We start from the raw sequence: 10,942 nt of genomic DNA, 5'->3' as shown, positions 1-10,942 counted from the left end.
TGCCGATTATCTGAACACCGGAACATACAACGATAGGTATTGGTGGAGAGTCGGAATGTTTTTCCGGTAACACAGGAAGTGTAGTAAAGGTCGCTGCATCACGTGGATCCTCCAGCTGCTGTGGATTTTACATTCATTGAGTTAAAACTGGTTCTAGGAGGGGGCGCGGGGCCAGCATCATGCCGCTGTCGGACTTCCTGGACGGCCTGAAGGACAACCCGTACTTTGGTGCTGGGTTCGGACTGGTCGGGGTCGGGACGGCGCTGGCCGTGGCCAGAAAGGGAGCCCAGGTGGGCATGGTGTTCTTCCGAAGGAACTACATGATCACCCTGGAGGTTCCCAGCAGGGACAAGAGCTACCACTGGCTGCTGAGCTGGATCACCAAGCACGCCACCCACACGCAGCACCTCAGCGTGGAAACTTCCTACATGGCCCACGAGAGCGGACGGGTCCACACGCAGTTCGACTTCCACCCGAGTCCAGGGAACCACATCATCTGGTGAGGAAAACCTCCAGTTCCGTTCAGTTAAACTTTGTTGCGCATCTAAACCGGATTTTACGACTGCATGCTGCCTTTACGTACACCTCGTTAATTTAATCATCGTATCATTTTAGAAACGTCGCAGATATCTTCTTCATATAGTATGTTGATGTGTACTAATTGTAGTAGATTTCAAATAGCTATTTCAGTATATTATCCACAATATATTATTTATTATAGTACATTTGATATACAAAGTGTCCTTGAATGCGAGCGCGACCGTAACAACTGCTATAGAAGCGCAACGATTTTAAAAGATATGTTTCTGAATTGTTGATTGTGTGACCACAGTGTTTTAATATGTGGTCACACAATATTTATTAACAACTTTTGTGTAGTTAAATCATGTTGACCTTGTTTTGTATAACCTCTATTTCTTTTAGCATGAAAAGAAAATCCTTATTTTCCTTATTGACCAGGGACAGCGGAGGAAAAATAGGGTTTTGGCTAATTTTGGCCCATTTACAAAAATGTTAATTACTATGCAAATAAATGAACAAATTTCAAATAAACACACGCACAATCAGTATTTGATATAAAGAAGTCAGCTGGATGTGGTCCACCTGGTCTCCAGGTACGGCAGGAAGTGGATCCGGGTGGAGCGGACCAGGGAGAAACAGATGCTGAATCTGCAGACCGGGGCTCCGTGGGAGTCCATCACCTTCACCGCTCTGGGCAGAGACCGGCAGATCTTCTTCAACATCCTGCAGGAAGGTACACAGGAAAACGCTCAGCCTTTGATTAAGGCTGTTGAAAACGATTATCTTAGTTATCTACTAATTATCGATGAAGCTAATTATATACCTGACATATATATATATATATATATATATAAATATATATATATATATATATATATATATATATATATAAATATATATATGAAATGTGGATGTTGTGATGGTGTCGTGCAGCGCGGGAGCTGGCGCTGAAGCAGGAGGAGGGACGCACCGTCATGTACACGGCCATGGGCGGCGAGTGGAGGCCCTTCGGGTTTCCACGGCGACGCCGGCCCCTCAGCTCCGTGGTGCTGGAGGCCGGCGTGGCCGAGCGCTTGGTGGACGACGTGAAGGATTTCATCGGGAACCCGCGCTGGTACACGGACAGAGGTGAAGGACCGGTTCTGGTGTCAGGTGGTGCCGGCCCGTCCAGGTCAGGTTGCTGGTTCTGATCCCGTCTGTGTGTGTTCAGGGATTCCCTACAGGAGAGGGTACCTGCTGTTCGGGCCTCCAGGATGCGGGAAGAGCAGCTTCATGTGAGTCGTCCTGCCGCGGCGTGTCGGTCTGAGCGTTCCCGCGGTTTTGACCCGGTCCGGTTCTATTGCAGTACGGCGCTGGCCGGCGAGTTGGGCTACAGCATCTGCCTGATGAGCCTGAGCGACCGGACGCTGTCGGACGACCGGCTCAACCACCTGCTGAGCGTGGCGCCGCAGCAGAGCATCATCCTGCTGGAGGACGTGGACGCCGCCTTCGTCAGCCGGGAGCTGCTGCCCACCGAGAGTGAGAGCCAAGCAGAACAGAACCGGCCGACCCGACCAGAACCGGAACGCTGACCGGTTCTCCTCTTCTCTTCCAGACCCGCTGGCCTACCAGGGAATGGGCCGCCTGACCTTCAGCGGCCTGCTGAACTCGCTGGACGGAGTCGCTTCGTCTGAGGCCAGAATCGTCTTCATGACCACCAACTTCATCGACAGGTGCAATATTGATTATTAATCATTAATCAATGATTATTGTCTCATAATTTGTTGATTAAATGTTAATTTTTTTCCATTTTCACCACAAAAACTGCTTCAGACCTAAAAATAAAATGACAATAAAGTCTTTTATTTTTATATCGTTTTTTCATGAGAAAACTTTTTCTAAACTATTAGCTGCAAAGGAGAGAATATGCAATGAGTTTATTACAGATCTGATTGATTTTATGCATTTACTTTTTAACCTTAATTATTTACATATAAAGGATGTTACATGTAGCTTCACATTTTATTCTTTTGAAATCGGTGGCATTTATCCATCCATCCATCCATTTTCTGTTCACCCTTTGTCCCTAATGGGGTCGGGAGGGTAGCTGGTGCCTCTCCAGCTACGTTCCGGGCGAGAGGCGGGGGTCACCCTGGACAGGTCGCCAGTCTGTCGCAGAGCAACACAGAGACATACAGGACAAACAACCATGCACACACACACACACCTAGGGAGAATTTTTAGAGAGATCAATTAACCTAACAGTCATGTTTTTGGACTGTGGGAGGAAGCCGGAGAACCCACGCATGCACAGGGAGAACATGCAAACTCCATTGCACTCCATTGCTCCATGCAGAAAGACCCCGGCCGGGAATCGAACCCAGGACCTTCTTGCTGCAAGGCAACAGTGCTACCAACTGCGCCACTGTGCAGCCCACAGTTTCTTGTGATCCTGTTTAGTTACAATAAAACGTTTCATGGATTTCTTTTATCACTCTTCTATGGCGGCCCAAATGGGTCAAAAAATGCTACAGCTACAATGCAACAACCAAAAGCTACACTGCAAAAATAAAAACCAGAACAGCAGTAAATAAATAGGAATAAACCTGCTAGCATAGCTTTCAATGTTGCCTTTGCTTCCATTGACCCTTCTGGGCCACCGTTCTCCCCAATACTTGTCATTTAAGAGTCATTTAAACCTGTATCTTTTGGTCTATTTTGCATAATGTGTGTGTGAGTGATGCATTCAGGAACACCAAGAGAAAAATAGACTCCAGATTACATAGACAGGCAACAGTTGCTATAGAATATATATAATTGGTCGTCATAATGTTATTTTATACATCATCTGTGTCATAAAAACACTTCAGATGTGTGAGACGTTCTACTGACAAATTTTATAATTTAAATTTTAAGGAGATATTTGTACTTTGAAAAATAAAAATATCATCAGCATAACCGGAAACTGTGACTTCACTTTGACTTTTCCCGATGTTCTGAAGAAACTCAGATTTAAATTTTTATCATTTTGATCCATAGACGTGCATCTAAAAGTTTGTTCAGAACCTTTTGAAAGCTTTTTTATTGTGCATCGGGTTTTGTTCTGATTTTTATAACTTAGCCGACAGCCTCCGCCTACAGTCTGCTGATATCTTTGCTAAACCGCCTCTCTTGCTCTCCCAGGTTGGACCTGGCGCTGGTCCGGCCCGGCCGGGTCGACCTGAAGCAGTACATCGGTCACTGCACCGCCTGGCAGCTGGCCCAGATGTTCCGGCGGTTCTACCCGGACCAGCCGCCGTCGGAAGGAGATCGCTTCGCTAAGCTAGCGTTAGCCGCGCACACGGAGATCAGCGCCGCTCAGGTCCAAGGACACTTCCTGCTGCACAAAACGGATCCAGCAGGATCCATAGACAATGTGGCCCAAATACGAGGATGATGGATCAGAACCGGACTCAGACTGAACAGAATAAAGACGTTATTTAACAGAAATCCTCTAGTTTATTGTTTATTAAGTACAACAATAAACCAGACAAAGTTGATTAGATATGCAGTTTGTTTTATGCGGTAATATTTATTTGTAAAAAGCTGCTTGTTTCCTGACCTGAAGTTTCAAAATATTGGCGTATAAAAGATATTTTTTGGTTATCTGGGAATGTTTTATTCCACCTGCAGTTGTCTCATAAAATATTTTGAAAAAAAGTTACATATTTTAAGATGTTTTGCTGCAGATTCTGTGCTGAAATCTTTCTTTAAATGCAAACAATGTGAATCAAAATGAAAAACAGCCAGTTACTTGAACGTTCAGTGGCTTAAAAACATTACATATTAAATGTGATGAGATTGGACCACTTTGTAATTTAAAGTTTCCTACGGAAACTATAATTACATAGGAATAATGTAATTGTACTAAAAGCCAGTTTTCTCTACCTAAATGTAATCTGAATTATTTTCACAACATTTCCACCAACTAGCTCGTCAGCAGTGAATTTAGCCTATAGAGGTGAAGCTATGAAGCTAAATATCCTAAATAAATGTGTTGCTGCTCGGGAAATTGATCAACATTTGGCCAATCAGCATCGCTGACCTTAATGTTCGCTCCGCCATAGAAAACGCAGGAAAGTCTTTGGTTGCCATGGTGATAAATTGATAATGGCGGTGGGCAGATAAGGAGAAGTAAAGACTGAATTCTCCATCTTGAATCGGAACAGAGGATTTTCAAGATGGCCGCTAAACTACAGGTGAGTTTTAGCTTCCATGTTGCTGCTTACCGTCTGTTGGCTCTGCTGCTACACCCATGCTAACGCCGTTAGCCTAACGGTTAGCTCACTTCCTGCTTTCTTCTTACTTATTGCTAGTGATGTTACGTGATGTGCCGAGGCTTCGAGGCGTGTGTCGAGTAATGGAGGGGGCGTTTCCGTAAAGCGCGTATCGAGGCTTGCTTCATTTAGGGGAGGAGCCGAAAACGATGACGTCCGAAGCCTCGCTGCCTGGCTGTACCACGTGACTGCTTCGGGAAGTGGCTCAGAGTTTGGCGCGGGGTTTGACAGCTTTAGAAACCCCACAGGCTCCATTCATAATGTGGGTTGTTGTAGGCGAGTTGCGGTCAGTTGAGAGAGTGGATAGAGTTTTGATAGTTTGGATAGCAGAGTTTGGATAATGGTTATTTAGTTTGAGACAGTTAGTTTGGTGTTGAGAGAGAGAGAGAGAGAGAGAGAAAGATATTTAGGAGCGCGAGGACAGGATAGGAGAAGGATAGGAGAAGGATGGAGCCGGCGAGAAAGAGGAGGATTTCCCCTCATCTTTCGATTTGATAAGCCCTAACAAGGTAAGGTGAACTGAACATTTGCAGATGCATTAGGTTTGCTTATGAGGAACTGTATTTTTCACTGTTTCTTATGTTCTGTAAAGGTGAGGTGTTTATTGTGCTCCAAGGAGTTGGGGTACAATAATAACACCTCATCCATGTAGTGACAAAAATACAATGCATCACACGTGTTAAGATACAGCTGGCTGTGATTATACACCTGGCCAGTAGGTGGTTTCGTGTGCACATGAAGCCTCAAGAAATGAACCCTTTCTCGAACCAATTGGCTCAAGTGGTTCAATGCCTCATGAGGCTTCATCTCACCATCACTACTTATTGCTCCTGGGTTAGTATTCACAGCTTAAGTATTAGGGATAAAATGGCTTGTTTTTTGAAAATATGCATTTTTAAAAGTTAACCACTTTTGAAAATGCAGATCCGGTTCCTTTCCAAGAGCCAGAATCCCAATAAAGGAAAATGTTAATAGGCTAGCTTAGCTCTGTTGTTGAAATACTGTCCAGAAACAGCCAATATTTCATTTTCCTGCGACAAAGGATTAGAGCCTCTGAATTAAAAAATATTCTGACTTTTTCTCAAAAGATTTTAGTCAGAAAAAGTCAGAATTTTTGATTTTAAAAACTCAGTTTTTTTCTCATTGGTCCTAATCGTCCACCGTATTTCCATAAGCTTATTCTGAAGTCTGATTAAAAAGTCAGTCTCTTAGAAAGTAGTAATTTTGAGATTAAAGTCCAAATTATGTAAAACAAACAAAAAAACTGAATTCTAAGAAGAAAAATTCATTCTGTGAAAAAAGTCTGAATTTTTAGAAAAAAGAGATTAAACTGAGCATTCTGTGCATTTTCTATTCTCATTGGCCCTAATCTTCTGTATTTCCTTAAGCTTTGCTCAGTTTATTCTGAATTCTGACAAAGTCAGAAAAAAATCTGAATTTTATGAAAAGAAATCAAAATTTTGAGATTAAATTGAGAATTCAGAAAAAATCCAAATCTGTATTTTTTTCTCATTTCCTTAATGCTCTTCCATATCGCCTTAATCTTTGCTCTGTTTATCATGACGCCCCCTGCAGGTCTGGAGCCGCAGGTTGCAGCCCTCTGCCAGAGCTCTGGTTCTTCCTGTCCACGGGTCGGTTCCGGTTCAGCGGTGAACTGTGGACTGAAGCGAGCAGCTTGGCTCCTCCCACTGCTTGTTCACACTGAGCAGTAATGGCTGCCTGGTTGTCACGGAGCGCTGCGTGTGGGATCTGCAGCCTGCGCCGGCCACTCTGCGGTGGCGCGCTGCGGTGGAGCTCCTCTGCCCTGCAGGAGAAGCTGCGGTCGGTGCAGGACCTGCCGCACGTCAGCGCCCTGGAGATGCTGTACCGGGTTCTGGTCCAGGGCTACTTCTCCTCTCTGCACATGCTGCAGGTCCGTCAGAACAGAGCTCTGGGTTAAATGTCCAGCTGTCAGTTACAATCCATCATGTTTTCTGATTCATCTCTATTTTTTGGTGTAACTGACCAACCTGCACCTTATTTATTTAGGTCTGGGTGTTTTAAACAGAAAACATGACCTTTGATCTCACAGATAAGAGCTGAATTTCAGGAAAACATGGCTGCAAATGTATATTTCTTTATTAATATTACTGCTGCAGCAATTAGAGCAGGTCTGCTTTTTTATTGCGTGTTAATGCTGCATGTAACCATGTTGTGCTGTCTGAAGGTCTATGAGAAGCAGCTCTATGGACCCATATATAAAAACGGACGCAACGCGGTGTCAGTGAGCAGCGCCGAGCTGCTGGAGGAGCTGGTCCGGAAGGACGACAAGTTTCCCACCAGAGGAGACATGGATCTGTGGACGGAGTACCGCGAGATGAGAGGCCTGGGCTACGGACCCCTCACAGAGTAAACACCATTCACTTCCTGTTCCTTCACCTCCTGTTCCTTCCCCCAGTGGAACCGTGCAGACAGTCACTGTTCCATCTGGCATCAGTCTGGTCGATTACCAGATCGATCCTGATAGAACTGGTGGAGTTCATCTGAACTCGATGGTTTCCACTCAGAAACAAAACAGATTGCTTGTTGCAGCACCAAGTGATTAAGGGCACCGTCACACCTGATAGTCTGGTACACTCAGTTTGATTGGGGACTTAAGGTCGAACATCTGAACTGTTTGAGCAACCTGTTCCCCTCCTCGCCTGTGGAGGCGCTGCAGCAGGAACCACTGAACCAAAAACCTCTGAAGAAGACAATGAGAGCAACTTCCTTTTCTAGAAACGTAAACAAAAATGGAGTGCCATCAAATTTTAGCGGTTGGAGGATTTCTCTTTTGTTGTAAAGGACCACCACTCATTTCCCCGCTAACGCTAGGGTAGCATGTTTGTTTTGGTTGTATTTGCCCAGAATGCCCTGCGTTGTAGTCCACTTCCTGTTTCTGGTCCACTTGGTGTGTACATATGCATTGACCAAAGAATAAAGCCTGCTGTAGAGATTGGAGCTTCATACACAGTGAAAAGGGAATGGGCCTTAAGACCCTGAGGTACCTCAGATATAAGTGGAAACGGGTCACTAATGAGGAAAAACAGATTTAAAAACAATCAACTTGAAAAATACATATAAGAAATGCCAAACTAGAAGCAACAGAGGTTTAAACTATGACACAATGCAGGCGCATAGAATATAAATAGCTTTCTGGGGTTGCAAAGGAACTGCAACAAAAGGATTGAACCTAAAAAGTCTAACCTAACCTGATCGATCAATCCAGAAGGTCAGCTTCAAACCAAACATTTTCCTAAAAGCTCATGAAACTTTTCTGATGGAATGTGATAAGCTGTTTGTGCTGCCAGGGAAGGGGAGCGCTGGTACAAGCTGAGGGCGGTTCTCAACAAGCGGATGCTCCATCCCAGGGATTCAGCTCAGTACGACGGGGTGATCAACGCCGTGGTGACAGACTTCATCAAACGGATCAAACGTCTGCGTCTCTGCAGCCCAACAGGCGACCTGGTTCCTGACATCGCCAACAAGTTCTACCTGTTTTCACTGGAAGGTGTGTGCCATCAGTGTCCATAAGTAATGACTCTCTGAGAACAGATTTTATTTGCTTTTGAATATTTAGGTTTTCCCTCTCAGGTATTTCCTCCATACTGTTTGAGGCGAGGCTCGGCTGTCTGAGCGAGGAGATTCCTGCCGGTACACAGGAGTTCATCACTTCCATCTCTCAGATGTTTTCCAACGCCATTTATGTGGCGATCTTCCCAAAGTGGAGCCGCAGCCTGCTCCCCTACTGGCAGCGCTACATCGCTAGCTGGGATGGCATCTTCAGCTTTGGTGAGCTGCTGAAGCTTTACAGAAGAGCCAGTGGCCTAAACCAACTGGTGATAAATTTGCACTGAAATATTATAGATGCAAAAAGCTAAGTAGCTAGCAAGAGTATGTTAGCAGCTAGTTAGCTTCAGCTGCAACCGCCTCCGGTCATGAAGATTTCTGTGCCAGACAGAAAAATCCTGTAAGGTTAACTTGCATTTTTTAAATGAATTTAAGACATTTTAAGACTTCTTAACGTTTGGTTTTGCTTCAGGTTGGTGCTACCTCATCCACCGTAACCGACTTTCCTGCTTTCAGCTTCACTGTTCCACTCTGCTAATTGTCCCACTTCTGCTCCACAGAGCATACCTCCATGTCTCTACTCTCACTGAAGAGCACAACGTCATCTGCAAACATCATGACTCCTGTGATAGCTCACCAGCTAAACTCTAACCATCAGCACTGTTTTTGTATCTTTGATATAATCCCATCTCTACCTACCTACATCGGATTTACCAAAAATGCTAGAAGCTCTGTGACCAAATGGAAGATATTGCATCTTGTTTGAAGACGTTTGCTAAGCTAAGCGGGTGTTGGAGGCAACTGCAGCAAAATTAAACTGTCGGGTCGTCTCTATTTTATCCGACTTCTGTTGTTTAAGGTAAAACTTTGATTGACAAGAAGATGGAGGACATTCAGCAGCGAGTGGACAACGACCAGGATGTGGAGGATGAATATCTGACGTACCTCCTGTCAAACTCCCAGATGAGCACCAGAGATATCTACGCCAGCGTGACGGAGCTGCTGTTAGCCGGAGTGGACACGGTACTCGACTCATTTCTACAACAATAAAACTCTGACCCGTTTGTATTCCAGGGTTTGGGATTCTGACTCTAACTGGATTCACAATCCAGTTAGATTCTGACTTATCTACACTGTGATTTAAATGTGTCTTTGTCTCAAAGACCTCCAACACCCTGACCTGGGCTTTGTACCAGCTGTCCAGGAACCCAGAAACCCAGAACAGACTTTATGAGGAGGTTTCCTCTCTGGTACCGGCGGACCGGATCCCCAGCGCCGCAGAGGTCACTGCGATGCCGTTTTTACGAGCCGTGATCAAGGAAACTCTCAGGTCAGACAGCATGGAGTGATGTTTGGTGTTAACTACATGCAGCCTGTTTGTAATCTTGGCTCATGTTTTTACAGGATGTACCCTGTGGTTCCTATAAATTCAAGGATCATAAAAGAAAAGCCTGTTGCTGTTGGTGGATATCAGTTTCCAGAAAAAGTGGGTCTGATTTTTGTTTTGTAATCCAATAAATTACATTTTCTCCAGATTTAGTTTTATAGAACAATAGAAAACAGGATTGTAATATTATTTCCTCTGTTGTTTTGCCAGACTGGTTTCACGCTCTGCCACTACGCCATCAGTCATGATGAGAACATTTTCCCAGAACCGTACCGGTTCAAGCCGGAGCGATGGCTCCGTGACGGCCGCCAGAGGCCCAACGCCTTCGGCTCCATCCCGTTTGGCTACGGCGTTCGAGGCTGCGTTGGTCGCAGGATCGCAGAACTCGAGATGTACTTGGTTCTGTTTCGGGTAGGTACAAAACCCAAACACAGCATCATGATAAAGAAGCGTTCACATCCGGATTCAAACCAAACCAGAGTTCACTTGAACCGGACCCAGACTGAGGAGGACCGGAGTTCAATTAGCATTTACCTGACTTCGAAGCAATGCAGCAATTATTTAATAAATCATTACATTTATTTCAAAATTGAAGTCAAATTCATAGATTAATTACACCCAGATTGATACTTCGAAAGCATTTCCTTCCCATTAAGAACATTGGATTTCTGTATTAAAAATCTGTGTATTAGTTTTATATAATTAGGTTTTCATTATCTTGGAGACATAATCATTAAAATAAATACTTAAAGTTTATCTGTCAATGTCTTTTCTACAATATTCTAAATTATTATGTATTTTTGGCATTTCTTCTCAGCTTATTCGAGAGTTTGAAATCAAACCGAACCCCACTGCGGATGATCTAAAGATCGTCAGTCGGGCCGTTTTGGTGCCAAACAAGCAACTGGACCTGCACTTTGTGGACCGACGATGAAGGAACAGTTTGATTTAACAGTTTAGCAGTACTGACTGCTCTCCTTATGCATTGCTATGGGCAGGCCCCAATCACATATGAATAAGTTTGTTCATGCAGTAAGTCATTAAAAACATGCTCCGCCATCATCCTCCAACTACTTCCTGTCGTCTTCTTCATGGATTGTGACACTTTGCGAAAAAAATTTTTCCATTGCAGTTTTCTGAAGTAAACCAA

At 44.4% G+C, this 10,942-nt stretch overlaps 2 protein-coding genes across 2 annotated transcripts in view; both read left to right on the top strand.

Moving 5' to 3' along the window:
- The first annotated feature begins 55 nt into the window (after window positions 1-55).
- bcs1l (BCS1 ubiquinol-cytochrome c reductase complex chaperone) lies at window positions 56-4,204 on the top strand. Its single transcript, XM_028022423.1, has 7 exons — window positions 56-499; window positions 1,116-1,255; window positions 1,456-1,650; window positions 1,733-1,796; window positions 1,868-2,040; window positions 2,117-2,234; window positions 3,685-4,204. The coding sequence occupies exons 1-7, from the start codon at window positions 180-182 to the stop codon at window positions 3,935-3,937; spliced, it is 1,263 nt and encodes a 420-aa protein (XP_027878224.1). The 5' UTR covers window positions 56-179; the 3' UTR covers window positions 3,938-4,204.
- A 2,203-nt stretch (window positions 4,205-6,407) lies between these two features.
- LOC114147794 (sterol 26-hydroxylase, mitochondrial-like) overlaps window positions 6,408-10,942 on the top strand; it is a 30,465-nt gene continuing 25,930 nt past the window's right edge. Inside the window, exons 1-9 of the mRNA XM_028022422.1 lie at window positions 6,408-6,729; window positions 7,024-7,205; window positions 8,147-8,346; window positions 8,430-8,627; window positions 9,265-9,428; window positions 9,569-9,735; window positions 9,810-9,891; window positions 10,003-10,203; window positions 10,610-10,754. Of these exons, the coding sequence (XP_027878223.1) occupies window positions 6,529-6,729; window positions 7,024-7,205; window positions 8,147-8,346; window positions 8,430-8,627; window positions 9,265-9,428; window positions 9,569-9,735; window positions 9,810-9,891; window positions 10,003-10,203; window positions 10,610-10,726 (1,512 nt within the window). The 5' untranslated portion in view covers window positions 6,408-6,528 and the 3' untranslated portion in view covers window positions 10,727-10,754. The remainder of the gene's footprint in view (window positions 6,730-7,023; window positions 7,206-8,146; window positions 8,347-8,429; window positions 8,628-9,264; window positions 9,429-9,568; window positions 9,736-9,809; window positions 9,892-10,002; window positions 10,204-10,609; window positions 10,755-10,942) is intronic.

Source organism: Xiphophorus couchianus, chromosome 7 (assembly GCF_001444195.1).
Source record: "Xiphophorus couchianus chromosome 7, X_couchianus-1.0, whole genome shotgun sequence".
Taxonomy (NCBI): Eukaryota; Metazoa; Chordata; class Actinopteri; order Cyprinodontiformes; family Poeciliidae; genus Xiphophorus; species Xiphophorus couchianus.
Note: the sequence above shows the minus strand (reverse complement) of the source record. Positions and strands in the feature narration are given on the sequence as shown.